At 39.5% G+C, this 23,668-nt stretch overlaps 1 protein-coding gene across 2 annotated transcripts in view; it reads left to right on the top strand.

Annotated features, from left to right (window-relative positions):
• Window positions 1-2,011: 2,011 nt before the first annotated feature.
• Window positions 2,012-23,668, top strand: part of WWC2 (WW and C2 domain containing 2) — a 240,054-nt gene continuing 218,397 nt past the window's right edge. The window contains exon 1 of one of the 2 annotated variants that reach the window (XM_081269214.1): window positions 2,012-2,394. In XM_081269214.1, the coding sequence (XP_081125340.1) occupies window positions 2,264-2,394 (131 nt within the window). In that variant the 5' untranslated portion in view covers window positions 2,012-2,263. The remainder of the gene's footprint in view (window positions 2,395-23,668) is intronic. The other variant, XM_081269215.1, reaches the window with a different exon arrangement.

The raw sequence follows: 23,668 nt of genomic DNA, 5'->3' as shown, positions 1-23,668 counted from the left end.
AGCATTCAAAAGTCCAACCTTAAGACTAAACATCAGGCTGTCTCATTCCACTGACTAGGACCTTGAGAGATCATTTCTTGATTAATGGAGCGGGGCAGAATACAGGTTATGAGGTGGGTGGGCGGGCGGTTCTCTTTACTAAGCGAAAGCCTAGCTTCCAAAGGCCTTGGTGTAAAGGAAGATCTAGAAAGAAAAACCGCCAAAGAGAGCAAATTCGTCTTCGGTGCTAACCTTCACTACCTTTGGCTCACAGTCTGGTTGCTCCCTCCCAGGTCCTCCAAGCTTTTCAGAGTTTCTGGCGGTTTAAATTTCTGCTCCCCGCCTAGACTGCTCCAGGTTCAGAAGAGATGGCCTTTTCCCCTTCAAGGAGAGAAGTCAAGCCCAGCGCCCCCTCCAAGTGTGAGCCTCCGCCCTTAGCCAGCACCCTCCTCCTGCACCTTCCAGACTGACTCCTGTGCAGTATCAATTCGCTTCAACACTCGCGGGCCTATGAATCCGGGAAGAGAGGCAAATCCTATAATGTTGGCCCAGCCCTGAGTCCTGCACAGGTGTGAAGTCATTACATATTAGCAGACAAAATTAAGCGAACGCACACCAAGAGGTGAATGATTGCGTTCCAGGGCCTGCTTTCCTCAGGACTCCGTGTTTTAAAAGAATTTGCTTAGAAACCCGGAAGAATATGAATGGAGAACTGTGGTATAGACAAGGCAGGAAAGGAATTTTTGGGCTGGGGACACAGTGCTCGGAGTCCAGGCCCAGCACGCTCCCGGTGTGGTCTTATCCGGAGTCCGACGTCCGGCCCTTCCTCAATGCAGAGCAGCACGTAGTAGCTGCTGAATAAATAAATGCCTGCGAGAGAAGATCCGTGTCCCATCCCGGATGGATCTATGGCCAGGGAATATCTGGCCTCTGCCCCGCCGCCTTGGGCTCCCTCCAGCGCGGTCGCCCACTCCTTCTTGGCCTGGTCGCAGCTTGGGGTGGGGAACTTCCCGGGGCCGGTGGCTGGACGGAAGGGACTGGGTATTGGACGCGGCCAAGTCCTACTGCCCTAAATCCTGCAGGGGAGGCCAGGAGCAGAGGCCCTCCTGTGGCCCAGGGACCCCATGGGTGGGCTGCCTGACGCGGCGGAGGGTCGCGGGTGACTCTGCACCCCAGGCCCACGGGCAGCGTCGTCAGCCGGAGTTGGCCCGGTCGCCTCTCAGGGTCAGGCCGGAGTTTCTGTGCGGGCCATTGGGGCGGGTGTGTCGCGGCGCTTTCGGACCGCGGACCCGCCTTCGCTTTCCGCCGCGAGGCCCGCGGTCTCCGCTGAGGTCACCGAGGGCCAGGCGCCCTGGAGAGGCGGGGGGGGGGGGGCGAAGCCGCCCCGGACACCCTTCCAGGGCTTTCACGCTTCCCCACCGCCACTCGGTCCCCGGGGTTCCGAAGGGCTGGGGCGGCGGCGTGAGGGAGCCTTTGTGTCCTCGTTGTTTGTTGGGACTTCTTCCGAGGACAGTTTCCCCCACCCCTTTCCTCTAGAAAGTCTTGTGGCTTCCCTAGAAGACGGAAAGAGGTTGAGAAGTTTGCGGAGACTTCTCTTTGGCGCTCTTTCCCGTCCCGAAACTCCAAAAAACCAAGGGTTTGGCCATAGGGCGACGTTTGGGGTCCCAGGGAAGGTGCGAGCCGAGAATTCCTCTCGCTCTCTTCCCTCCCACCTGGTCCCTGGGCTCCCCTCCCCCGCCTCGGGCTCGAGCCGGGCGTCCCGGCTGGCGCAGCCGCCCGCGGGAGCGGCAGGGTTAAGCCCAGGAATGTGGCGGCGAGGAATGTGCATGCAGATGAACCCGCGCGGGGAGGGGCGGGGGGCGGGCGCATGCTAATAGCATGCAAATGAGGAGGCCCGTCACCGCCGGGGCCGCTGCTCGGCGGAGCTTCCCGGATCCGAGCCCAGACGGCGTCGGCTTGGGCAGCCTGGGCGCCGCGACCCTCGGCGGCCACAGGGGGACTGGGAGGAGGAGGAGGAAGAGGCGGAGGCAGCAGCGGCGGCGGCGAGGAGGAGGAGGAGGGTTCGCTTGTCTGCTCCGACGCAGACATGGTGGACTGATCCCCAGCGGGGCCGAGAGCAGGGTTTCCTGAGGCGTCCCCCGCGCGTGGCCCCGCCGAGCAGCGCGCCCCGCAGCCCTCGCCGGCGCCCGCGTCGGGTGCGGCGGCCAGGCCGGGCAGTCGTGTTCCCGCTGCGTTCCGCGCCGGGTCCCTATGGAGGCGCCGCTCGCCGGCGAGGCCGCCGACCATGCCTAGGAGGGCCGGGAGCGGGCAGCTGCCGCTACCCCGGGGCTGGGAGGAGGCCAGGGACTACGACGGCAAGGTCTTCTACATTGACCACAACACCAGGAGGACCAGCTGGATCGACCCCCGGGACAGGTGGGCGACCGGGCCGCGGGTGGGCGCGGGGACCCGCCTCGGAAGTGCGGCGGCGGCTGTTGTCTGGGAGACCTGGCCGGGCGGCGGCGCCCGCGGCGCTGGGGGCGTGGGGCGTCGCCGGGCCCCGGTGCCCCGCGGGGTCCCGGGAAGGCGCGGAACCGTCCGCTTAGGCGGGGCTGCGTCAGCCTGCGAGGCGCCCCGCAGGGGACTGTAGAGCTGCCCCTTCCTGGGCCTCTTTACCCACAGCCTGCCCGACGCCCCTCTAGGACCTTTAGACAATTCCAAGGGAAGGGCGGGATTGGTGCCTGGGGCTGGTACTCCTAGTCCACTTAACGGACCAAGAGGGGACACCTGAAAGCTGTTCCGAACTCGCTTCCACTTAAAGTTGGGCAAATTAAGGCCGGAGGGCACCTTGGGCTTGGGCGAGACTGGAATGGGCTGGGGGGTTTCCAGGAGGCCATAAAGCATGGTGAGGAACCAGCCATTCAGGCCACCTGTGGCATCTCTCTGGCTGAACTTGGCTCCCAAGACTTATCTGCAGAATTTTTCCCTATGCGACCCCGTCAGTCCGGAGAGCCTGAGCATGGAAGAGGAAGAGGGATCTGGTTCCTGGCTGGGCCCTGGTAGTGGTTGTAACTGGCCTTGCCGCTCAGATGTTAGATAGAAACTCTTGTTTTGGAGTTTTACTTCGTAGTGTTTGTCCTCACCTGAAAACTTAACCTGGCAGATTCTGTTTTGAAGAAGTGGTGAAAAGAACATTAGAATTGAACCTTGGGTATTGGGAACTCGACTTCAGCTTAGCCTGATTTTGTTTAGTTCTCGGTACACATGTTTTATTGGTGCTGGGAGATGAACAGCATAATCATTATCTAAGAAGTTTATTATCCAAAGTTTAGCTGAGTGTTCACAAATGTTATTCTATTCCTTCTTTCTTATTATCCTTAATAGGAAAATTTCTCAGAATTAGATTTATTATGACAACAAAAGTAGACATTTCTAATTGTAAATTTGTAAATTGTCCATTAAGGAGGTATTCCTAATTGTAAATTTAGGTAATAGACTAGGAATAACTCCTTCATTTGGAGTTCTGTTATTTCTGAAAATTCTTCCCAGCTTCGTACAGAATGTGGATTTAGGGGTTTATAACCTTTTTGAGGTGCTAGCCCTATTAAGCAGTCCCCTTTTTCTTAATTTGAAGCTGAAACTTTTCTTCTCTTCATTCTCACTTTTGTCCTAAGACCACTGGTTTTGAAAGCAATTAAAAAGCAATTATAAGAAAGTCATAAATAACATTAAAAATTTATGGAACAATCCTTGTTAAATTATCCATGAAGGTATCAGTTTAAGTTTCCCTCCTGAAATGAGAAAAGGCACCTGTGCCCAGGTCCCATCTTGTCACAGCTTGCCTGCCTTTTGCTGGTCTGATGAAAGTTGTGATAAGTATCACACCTTCACAGTCTCTCCAGATGTATTAGTTGTTGTCATAAACTTCACACTTAAAGCCAGTTATTTGACTAATGTCATTGCACTTTGAAGCTACTTAACAGATAGTAAATGTCAGTGTTGATGGTGTGTACCCAACAGTGGCTTTTAAGGCACCTGTATAAATATTTGACTTTTACAGTTACGTGGTAATTCTTTTGGATACTTGGGAGTTTCAGATTATTGACATTGCAGGAAATTTTTGAAATATTAAGGCATTTTGTGTTCTCTTCTGCTTCAGTTTATATGCTTTATTATATCATCTCATTTGTTTACAAAGAGGATTACAAGAATGTCATGCCTGGGTAAAGCAAATAGAAAGTAAAGTGAAATTATATGACTTGGCTTATCCATATCACTACTTCCACAAGTAAAGCATGCCCTTTATTTTAACTCTTAAGAGATTAGCAATTATTATGAGCTCTGTTTTCAGGAAACTAGGTGACCAATTCATTTAATGGGGATAAATAGCTTTGACTAGGATGGTATGCTATTTTGGTTTTCCTTGAAGTTGTTGGAGTTGTAAATTTGAATAAATTTATTTCTGGATCTCAGTGTGAGAGTTTAAAAAAATTCTGTGAGATCAGTCACCATGACATATTTAATATGAATTTGATTATTTTCTTTTAGGACACTTGTAGTAAGTCATCTTAAGTAGTATAAGTGTAGGTTGGAGAGAATATTTGGAGTAACTATTAACTCCTGTCAATTTTGTTACACACTGGGCAAACATAGGGAAAGAGAGATGTTACACAGGCCAATTGGAGTGTGTGGATTCTTCTGCAGGATCAAATTACAAATTCTGAAAGAAGAATGACTTGATATATACTATGTGTCTGCAGTACTTTTGAACTTTTAAAGCTATTTAATTAAAATGGCTGCAATGATTTACTCAGTGATTTAAAAAATGTATTTTTTAGTTTTAGGTGGACACAATATCTTAATTTTACATTTATATGGTGCTGCGAATCCAGCCCAGTGTTTTATGCATGATAGGGGAGCACTCTACCCCTGAGCCACAATCCCGGCCCCATACCCAGTCATTTTTGCTTTTATTCTGTTAAGAAAACCAATTTTGTGTTTTTGATAGTTTATCAGAATTTGTCTGGTGTTCCTGGTTTTATAGGTGATTCGTACTGATTTAGTGGAAGGAGTCTAGGGATTTTTAGAAGAACATAACTTCTTTTAACAAATAATGATGCTAGAATATTGAAGTATTATTTAAAAATGCTTTTAAGCCTTTTGGAGGTAGATGACATAATGCAGACTTTGCTGGGATGTGATCAGGGCTTTTATTGCTCTACCACTTATTAACTGGGTAAGTTTAGATGAGTTTTTGAATTCTTCTAAACTTTTATTTTTCAGCTCTAAAATGAGGATAATACTACTCCCATATAGGGATGTTTAAAAGGGACCCAGCCTATTAGTAGTAGCTGTGTTGCCATTTTAAATTTAGGAATGAACTGGTAGTTCAGGTAGCCCTTGAAAATAGTAGATACAGGTGTGCATATTTACTTAGTGTTTCTTGTGAGCGAGCTACTGTGCTAAGCTCTTTAACTGTGATCTCATTTTATTCTCTGGTTAGTCTTATAAGGTAGATGCTGTTCTTATCTTCTAGTTACAGAGGAAGAAGTGGAGTCAGAGAGAAGGTGCTGATGCTGTTAAGTATGGAGCCAGGATCTGAAGCCAGTCAGTCCAGCTCCAGAGCCTGCATCCTTAACTCTTTCTTCCTGATACTTGGGCATGCTTGGGGGTTCTTGGGTGGAGTTCAAGGACATAGAACCTCTTTGACCAGTGATGATTTTAAAAGACAGTCGAGTCCAAGGGAGATCTTGTCTCTGATTCCTTGGTTCCCTAGTAGGTCCCATTCCCTAAGAGTGTTATTTTGCAGGCTTATTCTCTTAGTCACTTCATACTTTGCTTACAATTACACCCTTTGACCACACCAGTTGGTATTTATGGTGGGCCATAGATCATGGCCAAATGGGCTGGTGCTTTTAAAAATACTACATTCAAATAGGAGAAAAAAGCGGAGTGGATTCATTGCCTCTTCAAGGAGTAGGGGGCTAAGGTAGGCAGGTCTCAGATAGCAGGAGTGATTTTAGGAATTCTCAGTAGCTTTTTTTTTTTTTCATTTCTATGCTTGGATTGAATGTTACCCAGAGATATAAGTCTGTATGGTTGAACTTAAAAGATTTACCACCAAAGTGACTTTATGTTAAAATCTGATAGTCTCCAATCTGTGACTTAGGTCTAGGGTCAGATGTTGAGCACCTATATATTCTCATTGGGGGGAAAAATCTTGGCTGGTGAGGATGATAAAAGTAAGGCAGAAGGCGGAGTGTCTGCTAAGTGTGTCATTGATGTGAGTTAACTTTTGGCTCTCTACACCTACTTTGTATGTGGCACGTGATTACGATCTGAAGAACTATATTGTCTTTATTTCAAAGTCAAAGTAAGTAATTTTGTTCAACCCACTGCTAATGTGTAAACTCCTCAAGAGTCCTAATTGCTTATTATTGTTTCTGTATTCTTTGTATGTGCTAGATGTTAAACGATTGTTGGTTAGGTCAGTTAATAGAGAGTTTGTTAAATTAATTAAAGAGTGTTGAATTACTTTCTTATTTCCAGTTTACTATTGGGCTTTCAAAAAAGGACCCAAATCTACCAGTGGTCAGAGACAATCAGTTTTCCATTTGTTTAAAAATAATGAGAGAATAGAGCTGTTGCATTTTGAACAATTTGTATACGAATTATTTATGAGAGCAAAGGAAACAAAATCAGCTCTGATAGCTTCACAACTGCCATGGTCATACATTGCAGGAAACCATTCTTTTCTAGCAGGCTCAGAATCTGGGTACCAGGTGGTTACTTTGAATTGTTGAGTGATTATGGTTTTTGAAGTATTAGAAGGGTTGTTAAAAGAAAGTTGTTTTTTTTCTTTTTTAAAGCACTCTAGGAAGTGCTAATTTAAACTAAACTATGTCTTCCAAAAATTCCCCAAGAAATATTTCTTGTCTTCAACACAGTTTGCTACCATGCTTGCTGAAGTGAGCAGTAGTTGCTTAATATATTTGAATGACTTAAGATTTCTTCAGTAGCTTTAATAGTCCATAGTTTGCAGTTTAATTTTGTTGTAAGGCTCAAGACAATAATCGGTTTTTCAAGAAAGACTATTATTTATAAATATGTTATTTGTTTTGAGCTGCAAATTACTAAGTTGTCAGCTATAGTCAGCCATTGTGACACGTGGCCTGCAAACAAACCGGTATTTAAATTTAATGAGAGGAAGCCTTGGTGCACTAGGCAAAGTGTGGAAGCTGCCTGAAGGCCCTGCACTGCCTTATAAGTGGCATTTCTTACTTGTTTTGAGTAAATTTCTGTAGGAAAATGAGGCTCTCTCTATGGAGAGACAAGACCACCTTCATTTTGCTGATGTGGGAGTTGTTGGAAGTAGTAGGACACAGTGTTAGCCCTTGTACAGTGTAAATTCCTTGAGATAGGGCCTGAGTATGCTGGTCTTATGAACTTGATTGAAATTAATTGAACTGACCTCTTAGAATTTTGGGCTATAGCTTCATTTATTTCTGAAATTCCTGTCATTGGGAAAATTACTACAGAAGTATGTGAGACAGAAAAGAGATTTTTAAAGACAATGTATTTGTAAGTTTTGAGCTAAAAATGATTTATAAGATACAGCTTCAGGATGTTTTTAGTGTCTTTAGTGTTTTTTTCTCAAGTATTTTTTGAGATTAAAAAAAAACACATAAGATTCCCAATTTTAACCATTTAACTGTACAATTCAATGGTTTTAGTATATTCACAATGTTTTTGCAACTATAAATTCTTCATAATTCCTGAATATTTTCATCATCCCCTCCAAATAAGCCCCATACCTATTAAGAACTCACTTCCCATTTTCTCCCACCCCTGAAGCCTTTATAATCACTAATCTGTGTTTGGATTTGCCTGTTCTGGGTGTTTCATATAAATGGAATAGCACAATATGTGTCCCTTTGTGTGTGTGATGTTTATCTACTTAGTATAATATTTTCAGGATTCCTTCCTGCTTGTAGAGTTTGTCAGTATTTCATTCCTTTTAATGACTTAATAATATTCCATTGTGCTTATCTATTCATTAGCTAGTGGGCAATTGGTGATGTCCCCCTAGCCCCACTTTTGGGCTGTTGTGTGTAATCCTACTGTGAACATTTCTATTCAGATTTTGTATGAATACATATCCCTAAAAGTGAATTGCTGGGCCATTTTGACCTTTTGTCTTTTAACTACCAAACTATTTTCCATAGTGGCTGCGCCATTTTATATTCTTACCAGCAAGCAGTGTTGATTGTTCCAGCAACTCTATATCCTAATACTTTTTTCTTTTAAAGCTATTCTAGTGGGTGTTAGGTAGTTTCTTATTGTGGTTTTGATTTGCATTTTCCTCTTTGGAGTGTTTTGATAGCCTTTATTTGACCCAAGCCTTCCGTCTTTTTTTTTTTTTGGTTATAGGTGAACACAATACTTTTATTTTATTTATTTTTTAATTTTTATGTAGTGCTGAGGACTGAACCCAGTGCTACACGTGTGCCAGGTGAGCGTTCTACCACTGAGCCACAACCCCAGCCCAGCCTTCTGTCTTTTAAAGCCAAAACCTCTCTTCCCACTTTTTTGTGTGCCTCCAACTATTACTTGACCAAGAAAAAGTTAAGAGAAATCAGGATGTCTTTTGACCTTATGATATACCTTCCCTTTCCTTTATATCTGACTGTTTTGACTGATTTTAACACTGATATTGTAGATATAAATTAATCAGTTTTTATTGTGGTTACCAGATAGGTAATCTGGAATCTAGGAGATTAAAAAGATGGATACGATTTTGTCCCAGCCCAGAATGCTTACAATCATAATCACTGTTTAAAAAGGGAAGACAATTTGGTATCATCTGTGATATTTTCTCTATATCCCTTTAATTCAGCCTAATGAGTATCATCTTCCTGAAGGCTCAGGGAAAAAGAGTCGAGAGGAAGCACAAGGAGAATACAGTAGCAAAATACACATTAATTTTTGTCTTCATCCCAGATGTAATGAATTTTATGAGACATCTATATGAATTATATACATAATGAATCATACTGTGTGGTGTATGTATACAGCAGCTTATTCAAAATTATTTAAGAGCTGTTCCTTTTAGATAGTTGTATTTGTTATGAATCAAACCCATTTTTGTTCACTTTTCAAAACAATTTTGCAGTATTCCCTAGTCCTTGTTTATGAAGGAACCTTGAACCCAGGTCCTTGCTCATGTTAGACTGGCACTGTAGAGCTACACCCCCAAGTCCTTATTGTTTAAAAAAAAATGAAAGAAAAAAAAAAAGTGTGAGAAAAATCTAACATTGCCTTAACAGGCAAGTGATCAAGGCAGACATTAACAGTGATAAGTCATGTTGCTATGCACCTGACATGATGTGATGATGATAACATTTCATCTTTATGGTTTTTCTTCCAAAAAAGCAACAATAACTCCAATTTAATCATGAGAAAATTTTCCAATAAATCCCCATATAAAGGTCGTCTACAAAATGTCGGATCACTAGTCCTCAAAGCTGTCAAGGTTCTCAAAAACTAGGAAAGTCTGAGAAGCTGTCACAGCCAAGAGGAGCCCAAGGAAATGCAATTACTGAATGGAGTGTAGTAACTTAGAACAGGAAAAGGTAAAAACTAGGAAAATCTGAATAAAAAATGCACTTTAGTTAATGATAATAAATCAGTATTGGTTCATTAGTTTTAATGTACCACACTACTGGAAGGAACAGTGGAATTATATGGCAACTTTCAGTACTAACATTGTATTTTTCCTATGAATCTAAACCTTTAAAAATAGAAAGTTTTTTTTTATTATAAAAATCACAAAACAGTTGGAAGTATTTTTCTTTAGTTAAAAGTGGGACCATTGCTTCCCTTGCATGCACAAGGGTTCAATCCCCAGCTCCTCAAAAAACAAAAAAACAAACAAAAAAATGTGACCATAGTATATAATTAGGATTTTTTTTTTTCTTTTTGGTTGTTTAATTCAAAAGCAGGGGTGGGCAAACTGTGGCCTAAGGGCCAAATCCTGGCCTGAAGACCTCTTTTTGCATAGTTGTCCAGCTAAAATGGGTTTTATTTACATCATGAAACGGTTTGTAAACATATAAACAGAAACAAATGTGTGACAGAGACTGAATGTGGAGCCCACAAAGTTGAAAATATTTACTTCTCTGTCCCTGAAAAAGTTTACCAAACTCTGATATAAAGTAAGAAGATAAAATCTTTAAAATGTTTTATGTAAATGTTTAAAGAAATATTAACCTTTTATTATAAGATGACATGTTTCTTGATGATCTCTGATTACTCATTTATTTATTACATAAATAAGTTGAACTATAAATACTGTATAGTATAAAGATGAACAGACATGAACGCTGAGTTTAAAGAATCACAGTATTTTGTATTATTTTTCTTCAGTGAAATACAACATGTTAATTTTTTCCTAACAAGTTCTTTTTTTTTTTTTTTTTTCTGTTTGGTGGAGGCCCTTTCTATGCCTCTGATTTGGGATCCTCTTGCCTCAACCTCCTGAGTTGCTGAAATTACAGGTGTGTGCCACTGTGTCTGTCTAAACACATTTTTTGAAATTGCTGGGCCTTATAGTCTTTGGTCTGTTATTCTTAAAATTGAAGTGAGGTCATGGATATCAGGTGACAAGTAGCTGCCTGTGAATACTATATATCTCATATGTTGACAGGAAACCAAGGGACATCCTTGAGAACCTGCCTTTGTCATGGCAGGTAATGAAGTAGAAATTGTTTTTGTGGCGGAGCACAGTAATCCCAGTGACTCCAGAGGCTGAGATGGGAGGATCACGAGTTCAAAGCCAGCCTGAACAAAAAATTTTTTTTTTGTAGTTGTAGATGGATAGAATGCCTTTATTTTATTGTTTATTTTTATGAAGGCTGAGGATTGAACCCAGTGCCTCATGCGTGCTAGTCAAGTACCATTGAGCTACAGCCCCAGCCCAGCCTGAACAATTTAGTGAGGCTCTAAGCAATTTAGAGAGACCCTGTCTCTAAATAAAATATAAAAAGGGCTGGGGATGTGGCTCAGTGATTGAGTGCCCCTGGGTTCAATCCCCAGTAACCCCCCACCACCAAAAAAAAAAAAAAGTTGTTTTTGTGGTATGGAGACAGTTTAACCAATGTCTAGTCACTTAGTAAGGTTGCCAGATGCCAGGCACTGTTAAATGATTTTTTTTTTTTAGTTGTAGGTGAGCACAGTACCTTTATTTTATTTTTATGTGGTGCTGAGGATCGAACCCAGGGCCTCATACATGCTAGGCGAGCGCTCTACCACTGAGCTACTACCCCAGCCTCTGTTAGATGATCTTTAAAACAACTTGTACACAGAGACATGAGAAAAGCAGGCAAAAATTAGTTTTTGGAGGTATATAGCAGTTTGTTTACAGTTTACTATAGGAAGTATAAATATTATTATAGTATGTATTATGTTAAAAGTTTTTATGACTGGAGATACTGACTTCTTGTGTCATATTGATATGATTTATAAGATCGCAAAGTTGGTGATGATGATCAAGCAGAAAATAATTTCATGTCTTATCCGTTACGTTTCAGAGGTGATACTTGTCACATTCAAGGGCATCCCAATGAATACTGCTTTTTTTTTTTTCCTCTGTAAATAATTTATCCTATATTGTTAAGTCTGGTGTCAATAAAGAAATCATGGCTGGAAAACAGAGCATAGGCCAGCAAAGGTATGCTTTGGAAACTGAATTAAAAGGAGCAGTCTTAGGACAACAAAGATATGCTTTGGAAATTAAATTTCACTCTCACAGAGTTTATGAAGATTTAACAATATTTCCAATAGATAATTTGAACAGAGTTGTACATTAATATTGTTTGGTCTCAGTGGGGGTGGAGGTAGGAAATTTTAATTTTAAAGAAATGTAGATATTTAGATTTTGAAAACAGCGACTTTTAGCTAACTACATGTCCCTGAGATTTTTGTAAAAAGTGTTGGGGTTTAGAAGGCAGAGAGGCTTCCATTTGGTGCAAAATTTGCTCTTCTGCACATGCAGTAGTTTTTCCTCATATGCCCTGGATTGTAGTGGTCTCCAATTCTGAATGTGAATAACAGTAATAAATGTTGACAGAGATTTGTGCTATAAATTCCTGATTAAAATTCTAACTTAGTAATAAGCCTATGGAATGTGTTATATACTTAATTAACATTTCTCAGGGCTGGGGTTGTGGCTCAGAGGTATAGCACTCGGCTAGTATGTGTGGGGCACTGGGTTTGATCCTCAGTACCACATAAAAATAAAATGAATAGATTGTGTCCACCTATAACTGGGAAATAAATATTTAAAAAAAATTCTCCATTTTATAAGAAGATAATTTTATTAAGTGGCAGTTATACTCAATAAAGTTGAAAATGTGGTAGAGTTTTTCCTGATCTTTTTCAAATTTGAAGAGCACATGGTTTCATTTAGTGTAAAACCTTTAATCTTTGCTGTTTCCTTAGCATTATGGTCTTTAATAAAGATAAGTTAAAAATTCCAGTTTTTTTCCTTGAAATTGTGACAATGAATGAATGAGTGGAATTCATTATTGTATATGGTATCACTAGGTTATCAGTTTTGTTGCCTTATTGACCTAGGTGTGATTTTTGGCGGGCAATTCTGTTCATACTATGTGTTCTTTTCCTATGCTGATTAGTAGGATATTTGAATATGGGAGAAACAGATCATTTACTTTCTTCCCTCTTTGCCTCCTCACTTTTTTTTTTAAACATAATATTGGGGATCAAACTTGGGGATGCTCTGCCATGCTTCCCAACCCTTTTTATTTTTTACTTTGGGACAGGGTCTGACTAAGTTGCCCAGGTTGGTCTCAAACTTGCCTTCTGCCTCAGCCTCCTGAGTGGCTGAGTTTAATGACACGTGTGCTACTGTGCCTGGCTTCCCTTCCCCTTTTCAGCTGAGTGACACAGCTAGTGATGTTTCTTATTGGACAGCATTACTATAAACTTGTGTGTAACTTGGCAAGACTGTTTAACGTAACAATGCCCTGGTTTGTATTATAGATCCAAAGACTACAAAACTTGTCTGACACTCCTTTTAGTCCTGTTTTCTCCGTAAAGGTGTGCTTGTAGAATGTGTGTACATACATTCTTGAGAGATTTCCTAATGTCTCGTATGTGAAGAACATCTGTGTGTCTGCATCACTAACGTTTTCATAAAATTGATTCTAAATATGTTGAAGCGTGAGACCTGATTTGTGTACCACTCCTTTGTGCTTCTCTTTAGATTGCCTGCCCCCTTGGGGCATATACAAACACTATTCAGCCCTATACCTAATAAATGAATTATAAACATAGGAAGGAACTTTCTTCTAAGACCCTTTATAATTTATCCATAGCCTGCTTTTACTGACTTGACCCCTTAATCAATTTACTCATTCATTCAATCAACATTTAAGCATTTATTGAAAACAGTATATGTCAAGCACACATATCTTGGGACACAGCATTAAATGAAATAGGCAAAGATACATTTTCATGATCTAGTTTGGGAAAGACAAGTTGTAAAGATGCTAGTGAAGGTGCTTTGATAGAAAACAAAGTGAAGTGATAGTAGTTTGAGTGGGAGCTACTTTTGGTTGGGTGTCAAGAAAGATCTTTTTTTGAGGAAGATCTGGGGGAGGAATAGTTCAAGCCTAAGAAAAGGCCAGGAGGAAATCCTGCACTTTTCTGTATGATAGTTTCTTGGCATATGTGGCTACTTAAATTGAAACTAATCAAAATTGAATTAAGTTAGCCAGTGTGGTGGCACAAGCTGTAATCCCAGTGATTTAGGAGGCTAAGGCAGGAGGACTGCAAGTTTGAGCCCAGCTGGGCAACTTAATAATAAGACCCTGTCTTAAAATAAAATGGCATGGAGATATAGCTCAGTGGTAAAATACTCCTGGGTTCAATCCCCAGGCCCCCCCCCCCCCCGCCCCCCGAAAAAAAAATTCCCTCAGCGTCATTAGCCACATTTTAAGTGCTCTATAGCTACATGTACAGATAGAAAACATTTACAGTGGTGCAGAAAGTTCTGTTCTGGCTGGGCAAGGTGGCTCATGGCTATAATTCCAGCAGTTTGGGAAGATGAGGCAGGAGGATCCTGAGTTCAAAGCCAGCCTCAGCAACTTAGTGAGATGCTAAGCAACTCAGACCCTGCCTCTAAATAAAATACAAAGTAGGGCTGTGGATGTGACTCAGTGATTGAGTGTCCCTGAGTTCAATCCCTGGTACCCAAAAAAAGAAAGTAAGTTTGGTTGGGCTGTGCACTCCTAAGACACTAGAGAGATTGGCATGTTCATTGAGCTGAAAGGTAGTCATCATTACTGTGATGCTCAGACAGGGGAGGAAAGTCTTATGAGATGAGACAGGTAAAAGAGAGGACCATGTGAGCCTCACAGACATCAATTTTTTTAAAATATTTTTTTGGCGTAGATGGACACAACACAATGCCTTTATTTTTATGTGGTGCTGAGAATCGAACCCGGGTCCCGCCCGTGCTAGGTGAGCACTCTATCGCTGAGCCACAATCCCAGCCCCAGACATCAAAATTTTAAGGGTGTTTAGAAGCCATTAAAGTGTTTAGTTGAATGGAAGTATTATGGGACCTCTGTGTTTGTGTATGTAAAAAAAAAATATTGTTTAAGAAGTCACTTCTCTATGGAAAAGATGCTATTGCAGTGAGATAACCCAAATGAGAAATATTCAACTTGGACCAAAATGATGGCTTTGGCAATGGGGAGAAGTGAATAATGGATTTGGCGTGTTTTTTTTTTTTTTTTTAAGTGAAAGAACTTTTTCAAAATTTGGATATGTGAAGTATGAGGAAAAGAGAGAATCAAAGATTTACTGGATTACTGATGGGGAAAAACCAAGAGAGGAATATGGTTGCTTGGTATCCTGTTGGGTTGATAATCTCTAGTTCTTTTCACATTTCTCGGTCTGAGATGCCTATTAAGACATTCAAATGGAGGTACCTAGTAGATACCCGGGTATTGAGTTTGGAGCTTAGGAAAGAGCTCAGAGATGGAGATACTAAATTTTGGGTATACAAAGGTAGTATTCAGTGTTATAAAATAGAGTGGATTACTGGAAATGAAGAAAACAAAGGATCTCTGGACTGATTCTTGAGGCATGTCAGTTTTTTTTTTGGTGAAGCCTTATTTTAGCTAAGCGGGTTTAATTGTTTTCATTGGAACATATTTTTCCCAACACTGTGGTAAAATAATAATGATGATGATGATGATGAGTACCATTTGTTAAGCCTTTACACACTGTCTCAAGCTCCATGAGGGCATGTACTGTGCCTGTCAATGTCTTGGTCTGTGCATGCTTTTTTTTCTTTGTATTTTATTTAGAGACAAGATTTCACTGAGTTGCTTAGCGCCTCACTAACTTGCTGAGGCTGGCTTTGAACTGGCAATCCTCCTGCCTCAACCTCCCGAACTGCTGGGAGTACAGGTGTGCACCACCATGCCTGGCTTCTGTGTATACTCTTAAACTTATTTATTGAACAGATGAATCCTTTGACAGATACCATTATTATCCCCCATTATTGTTTGAATATGGTTTAAGTCTATCCTCAGAAAACTCATGTGTTGTCTTAGATGGTTTAGAGGCAGGGACTCAGAAGGGAATAACAAAGTTCTCTTCAGAGAGCTGTTACAAAGAATCAGCTTGGCTATTTCCCATCCTGTTTGGTTTCTTGTCTTGTGGTGTGGTCTCTTACTCCTCCTGCACAAGCTCCCCCATTGTGGTGCCATCCACCATGGGGCCTTCATCAGAGCTGAGCAGAAGCTGGATGCCATACTCTTTTATCCCTAGAACTTTCTTTATAATAGTAGATCATCCTCAGGCATTTCTTTACTATGAAGAAAAAGGAGCGACTATATCCCCATTGTAGGAAACTGAGGCTTTGAGATTTAGTGACTTGTCCAAGGGCACAAAGCTTAGGTAATGGCAGAACTCAGCCATGTCTGTCTGACTTCAAAGCTGTGCATTTAACTACATTTTGCCTCTAATTACTCTTCAGAAGGGCCTTTGACCTTCTCTCTAGGGTTTGGGAGTTATAGCTACTCTTTAGGATTTAGATGAAGTTTCATCATTTGAACTTAGCTACACATAATCTGCCAGTGCTTTAATTCTTATACTTGGTTTTAGTATCTATATTAAAAAACTTAAAGTATACTATATAGTTTAACTCCTCAAATTAAACTACTGTTTTTTTCAGAGTTTATTTTTAATCTTCTAAAATGAGTTGCTATGGTTCATTTAGTTAAATCATGCACAATATTATTTATTTATGCCCCTCACAGGACACATAGCATGGTGTTTTATGTGTACTAGTTGTGCAAATAAAGTCTAATTTGATTCTGTCACTTCTGCCTTATTCCAGTGCTTAATGTTCTTTCAGAGGCAGAAATCTAATATACTATAAATCCTCTTTATCCCTGTCCTCTGGTTCTAAAACCACTTTGACCTTGTACCATAACTTCTTCCTAATCTAGGCTTCCCTGGAACCATCCCCTGCCCAGTGTATCACCTACAGCACCGTACCTTGCCTCCCATCCTCAGGATCACCCTCTTTTGAGGATGGATGAACTGATTATAAAGGATGAGAATTTCTGATAAAGCCGAGTCCCAGCTTTTCCTATGCTTTTCAGTGGGTTTTTTTTTCCATTGACTTTAATCCTCATGGGTGATCTGTTGGCTGAAAAAGTCTTGGTTTTTACTACAGATGTGTAAATTATAGACCTTAATTGGGATTATTTATTAGACTCTTACAGAGCCTAAATCTTGAGAAAGATATCTCAGTAAGTTGCCCATTATAATTTTCCTTAAACTGATCAGATTTGGATTCAGAGTAAAAAGAGCCTTTATTAAGGAAGTGATAGAAACTGAGTATGGTGTGTTTTTGTTTGATTTATTAGGACATGAAGCTTACCTGGATATATATAAGCATCCACTTAAAAGGATGGTTGAAGAGGAATGATTTAATTTGTGCATCCCTTATTCCTGACAGAGGTTATTACACTTTTTTTTTGGTTTGTTTTTGTGGTAGCTGAATGATGTATTTTATCTGATTCTTTTTAGGCATCTGGTTTTCATACCTTTCTACTTTTGACTTTGAGATCCAAGTTTGTGAATTTTAATTAAATGCCTAGATTATGCATGTGAAAAATCTTTTGTTCCTGTGTTGCTATGAGCAACAGTTGTTAAAGTTTACCTTTTTTTTTTTTTTAATTAAAGGAAGTGTAGACAAATAAGTGCATTTTAACAGGTTAAAAAAGTCAGCATTTAGTGTTGTGAGTGTTCTACCTATAACATAAATTGCTCCTTGACCATAATTATGGCGAAGGAAGAATGCAATAGAAGTGAATAATCATTGGACACATTGACAAAACATTCCTTAAATACTATTCAAATGAGGAGACTTTGTAGGGCTGCAGTCGAGTAGCCAAGCGTTGAGTCCTTTTAGCCACTTGTCTGACTAGGTTTACTGTTGTGGCCAAAAAAGAAGCTTGTGCAGTGGTTTGCATAGAAAGGCCATGAGTTACCAGAAACTTTTTTTCTTCAAAAAAGACCTTCTCTTTTTCCTCACACAATCCTATTTCATTCTTAAAGACTTCTTTTGTCCTCCCGTTTTTTTTTTCTTTGCTCCCCCACCCCCCCAAGTCTAAATTTTACTGACTGCTGGTGATTGCTTAGACTTGTTATTTGATTCTATTGTGTGATTTTTGATTATACTCCTTTGTGCTATTTAAACTAACAGTGTTTACCTAAATTAGTGGTGGTTGTGAAGGACACAGGTTGGGCCATTTGAATGAAAATCAAGAGCATTGCCCTGGTTCTGAGGTTGAGCTCTGCTTTCCTGATATCCATGAATTCTCTCCCCAGAAGCCACTGGGAATTTGGCTGGACTATGGAAGCCAGCTCCCCAGTTGAAGTCATGGGTTCTGGGAATGGCAGGGTTCAGGGATTTATAGTGATAATGTAATTAATTCTCCCTCTGAGAATTCAGAACTCAGTGAAGAGATGCCCTTTGTCCTCTTCCTGCATTCTTTTCTCTTCCTCTGCTCACTATTGAGAACAAATCCTGAGGCACCAGTCTTTTACAGAGTTTACAAGAAGAAAATATAACTTTCCTTAAGATTCTGGAAGGGCCTGCTGAGCTTTCCACCTTCGGAAGAGGGGGTGTCAGACCTCTCCTCATATTTGCTTCTCTGCATAATCATGAACTTTACCCATGTATATTGTAAAACTGTTATTTTTTTTAAAGTCTTATTAAGTTTGAAAATTTAGATTTATATTTTCATTACGATGTCACTTTTAAAAATACAGATATAATTTTAGAATGTCAATTCTGGTATGTGAATTGGAGACTTAAGATGAGCATGTAGTATTTGTGATGGATATTCATTTAACCCATTAAGTAAAAATTTCTTAGTGTAAATCATAGAAGGCCAAGCCTTTTATGTAGTTAATTCACTTACTTTCTGCTATTTTTAATTCTTGTTCTAGGGTCAGTCTTTAATCTCTGAATTCTTTATTTCAGTATATACCTATCGTGATAATTACATGATTCTTTTTTTAATATCTTTACTTATTTGTTTTTATGTGGGGTTGAGGATCAAACCTAGTGCCTCACATGTGCAAGGCAAACTCTTCTACCACCTAAGCTACAACCTCAGCCCCTGCGTTATTCTTGAACAATCCATCGAATGAACTTAAATTTGTTTGTGGATGAGTTTTAAGGAAAGCCTCAGTGGGAACAAATTATTGAAATACCTGGTTTCATCAAAATATCAGAAGTGATGTCCTAGCTTGTAGAGATAGAAAGTTATCTTTACAAGTATAACAAGGATGTTTTTGGTAATTTGTGATCTGGTCACTAAATTAATCAATAATTTGGAAATTAAAAACAGGAAAGCTGGTTTTTCTTTCCTAGGCAAATGAGGAATCCATTAGTTGGAAAATAAGTTATTTGAGATTTTAGGGTCAGCTGCATGAAAACACACACCCCCCACATTTTATTGGAAAACACTTATATTTATGTTAAATAAATAATTCATGGCACATAGAATGAAATAGTATGAAGAGATACAAATAAAGACAAGTATTGAGATACAAAGATCTGTATTATAGTTTTAATTGGGTTAAAATAAATGGTCAAACTCATATAGTCTGATATTTGTGAACTACAACCATTTGAACAAGGAATCTTTATTAGTGGTTACTTCTGGGGAGAGAAGGAATGCAGATTGGGGAAGACTTGAATTTTCTGTAATTAGTTCGTGGGCCACTTGAAATGATTATGTGCATAAATATACTGTTTAACAAATCATAATTTAAAATAAGTCCCCTTTACAGAGAAGAAAAAGTTCAAATAGTTCAAATTTGTAACTTATACTCATTCCCTAAGTTTTCATTGATGTTTAATATTACCTTGTCTGCATTTTCTTGGAAATTCTCTTAATTCCTTTGGTAGGTGGATGTGAACATATAAAACACTTTATTTTGCCTAGTGGAGTCTCATGCATGCTAGGCTAACATACATTCCCAACCCCCAAAACACATTTTATTTTATTTTTTTTTAAATTTTTTTTTTTTTGAGAGAGAGAGAGAGAGAGAGAGAATGAGAATTTTTAATATTTATTTTTTAGTTCTTGGCGGACACAACATCCTTGTTTGTATGTGGTGCTGAGGATCGAACCCGGGCCCCACGCATGCCAGGCGAGCGCGCTACCGCTTGAGCCACATCCCCAGCCCCCCAAAACACATTTTAAAAAGTAACATTGTGAAGCAAAAAAGAAAATTGTTGATAGGTGTAATATTGTAATATTTTGTGATGATTGTAGCTTTAATGTAGAGGTACATAGATGTCTATGATTTTTTTAGTGTCAATGGAGAAAATATCTCTACTATCTATGTCTTTAGTTTTCACCAGGTAAAATAATTATTAGCATTATGTGGCTGTTCAGTTAAAAATTAGTAAAGAACCTAAAACATTTTATGTAGTGTTCATCCTCTAAACTCAAAATATCTTGCTTCTTTCAGTGAGAACTATTTTCTAAGTCAGGTGCTGGCGCAATATGGTGTGGGGCCACATTCTCTCATGTTTGTTTTTATTATGGCCTGTGACCTAACCATGGCTTTTACATTTTTATTTAGTTGGAAAAAATCATATTTTGAGTTGTGAAAATTATATATGAAGTTCAAATTTTAGTGTCCATAAATGAAGTTTTATTGGAACACAGTCATGCCCATTCATTTATATGCTGTTTTCACATTATAATGGCAGAGTTGAGTAGAAAGAGAGTATATGCCCTGAAACAGCTAACATATTTAGCTTTTTAAAGGAAAACTTTGCCCTTTGTTTGAATAAGGTGATATTAAATAAGAATTCATTGCTTTGTGGAAAACTATCGTTTTTTTCTTTTTCTTTTTTTTTTTTTTTTAGAGAGAGAGAGAGAGAGAGAGAGAGAGAGAGAGAGAGAATTTTTAATATTGATTTTTTTTTTAGTTCTCGGCGGACACAACATCTTTGTTTGTATGTGGTGCGTGGTGCTGAGGATCGAACCCGGGCCGCACGCATGCCAGGCGAGCGAGCTACCGCTTGAGCCACATCCCCAGCCCAAAAACTATCGTTTGTATTGAGCTTTTTTGACAAATTATTTAACCTAAAAACTTGGTCTGACTCTAGCCAGCATACAATATGTGTGAGAGTTGGCTTTCAGTTTTAACTACTTTAAGTGCCTCATAAAAGTGGAATGATGCAATATTTGTCTTTTCTGGACTCATTTATGTCACTTAAGTAATGTCCAGTGTACATCCATGTTGTAGCATATGATAGTATTTCTTTCTTTTATAAGGAGAAATAGTATTCTGTGTGTATATGTACCATATTTTGTTTATCCATTCAGCTGTCAATGGACACTTAGATTACTCTTACCTCTTGGATATTAATAGTGAATGAGCTTGAATATATAAACATCTCTTTCAGGTGTTGCTTTTATTTTATTACTTTATATATTTTTTGGTACTGGGAATTGAATCCAGAGCCCTTAAACATTGAGCCACATCCCCAGCCCTTTAAAACATATTTTTCTAGAGACAGAGTCTAGCTGAGTTGTTTAGGGACTTGCTAAATTGCTGAGGCTGGCTTTGAACTCTTGATCCCCCTGCCTCAGCCTCCTGAGTTGCTGGGATTACAGGTGTGTGCCACTGCGCCCTTCTCTTGGTTTTATTTCTTTTGAATAAATACCCAGGAGTAGGATTGCTGGGTCATATTTTTAATTTTTGTGGAACTGCTATCTTGCTTCCCACAGTGGCCGCAGAATTATACATTTCTACCAACAGTGTACAAGGGTTCCAGTTTCTTCATATCCTCTCTGACACTTGTTATTTTTTGTTGATAGTGGCTATCCTAATGGGCAAAGTGATATTTCATTATAGTTTTGATTTGCATTACTTTGATTAGTGACTTCAAGGATCTTTTTTTTTTGTGCTTATTGGACATTTATATAACTTTGGAGAAATGTTTATTCAAGTCCTTTGCCCATTTTTGTTTTATTTTGAGGTGTGGGGGATTGAACTCAGGGCCTCACATGTGCTAGGTAAGTGCTCTACCACTGTGTTATATTACATCCCTAGTCCTTTTTCTTTTTTTATTTTGAAACAGGGTCTCCCTACATTCAGACTGGTCTCTATAATTTGTGGTCCTCTTGCCTCAAGCTCCTGAGATTAACAGGTGTATGCCACCAGCCAGACTTTTTGCCCTTTTTAAATTGGATTGTATTTTGTTTTCATGTGGTAGGAGTTCTTTGCATACTCTTCCCTATATGTAAATACTTTTTCTCTTCTTTAAATTGCCTTTTCATTCTCTTGATTGTTTGCTTTCGCTGTATAGTTTTTTTAAGTTTGATGTAGTGCCATTTGTCTTATTTGCTTTTGCTGCCTATGTTTTTGGAGTCATATCCAAGAAATTATCACCAAATCCAATATCATAAAACTTTTCCTTGTTTTCTTCAAGGAGACTTACATTTTCAGGTGTTGGATTTAGGTCTTTTTTTGAGTTAATTTTTGAATGTGATATAAGGGAAGGGTTCATCTTCATTCTTTCAAGTATGGGTAACCAGTTTTCTCATTACCAGTTGTTAAAGAGACTGACTTTTGCCCATTGTGTAGCCTTGTCATCCTTATCAAAAATCATTTGACTCTCTGGGCTTATTTCTGGGTTCTTTTCTGTTCCATGGTCTATATGTCTGTTTTTATGTCAGAGCAGATTTGCAGGATAACATTATTTCTATAGATAAGAAAACTGAAGTTCAACTAGAAGGTAAAAGGCCAGAATTTGACTATAGACTTTCAATTTGTCCACAATGTTAAGTTAGTTTGTTACTTTTCAGAAATCAAAGGTCATTAATATTTCTCCAATATGAGATATATATACTTTTGTGAATGACTGTGTATATATGAGTAAATATGTAATTTTTCTGTCATTCCTGTTAAATTATAAATTCATTGAAAATTGGAATGAAATTATTTTGTGTGTTTCCCAGCACTGTCACCTGAGGGCTAACTAAGGGTTGGTATACATCTGTGTGATGACCTTTACATTGTCTAATATTCATAATGATTTATAATTTATAGAGCTATACATAATTTATCTTATATAGTGTATACTATGAGCCAGGCAGTCTTCTAGGCACTCATTTAATTCTTATTACAACATCTTGAGGTACATGTGTTCGCTTTAGTTAGCCTCCTAATTTCGTTTGCATTTTTATTCATTTATATAAAAGGTTCTGTTCCCTGAACTGTTTTTGCTGTCTTTCCTGGACTTTGCAGCTCTACTTTTATCCAGGTCCTCAGTCTTTAAGGGCAAAATATAAGTTCTTTCTTCATCCTCCTGAGAGATGGCAGATGTTCGATCATTTTAGCAAAGACATTCTCAACTAGCATTTTTTCCCTTTAAATGATTTTTAAATTTTTCTTATTTTTGAATAGGTAATACATGTACACGTTACGAAGTTCATATGAACAAAAAGATACTGTTATGATTTGATATGGTTTAAGTGTGTCTCCCAAGGGTTCATATGTTGGAGCGTTGGTCCCTAGTAAGGGCAATATTAAGGAGTGGTGGGACCTTTAAGAGATGGGTGTAGTGAGAGATCCTTAGGACATGTGTGTGCTGCCCTCAGAAGGGATTAGGGTAGTTCTTGTGTGTACCCTTAGTTCTTACCAAAGCAAATTATAAATTCCTAAGCCTGGTCCCTGAATTGTTCTATGGCTTCCTGTCTGGCTTGTGATTTGTCTCTTGTGCAGGCTCCTGCTATTGTGATTCTCTCCCCCATGGAAACCTCATTAGAGATGGAGGTGATGCTGGTATTATGCCTTTGAACTTCTAGAACTGTGAGCTATATAAATCTTTTCTCCTTTATAAAGCTACCTGGACTCAGGTATTTCATCATATTAACAAAAATGGACTAATACAAATATTTAGTAAAAGTTGGTCTATGTTCCTTTCCCTTTAGTACCCCATTTGTCTTCTGAAAATCAGACATCTATACCTTTTTCTTGTATATTCTTCCAGAGATATTTTCTCCATCTACAAACCTACAGATGCATATGGATGTTTCTACATACATCTTAGCTTTTTAGTTTTTGATAC

The sequence above is a fragment of the Spermophilus citellus genome (genome assembly GCF_964194105.1).
Source record: "Spermophilus citellus genome assembly, chromosome: 16".
NCBI classification, from domain to species: domain Eukaryota; kingdom Metazoa; phylum Chordata; class Mammalia; order Rodentia; family Sciuridae; genus Spermophilus; species Spermophilus citellus.
Note: the sequence above shows the minus strand (reverse complement) of the source record. Positions and strands in the feature narration are given on the sequence as shown.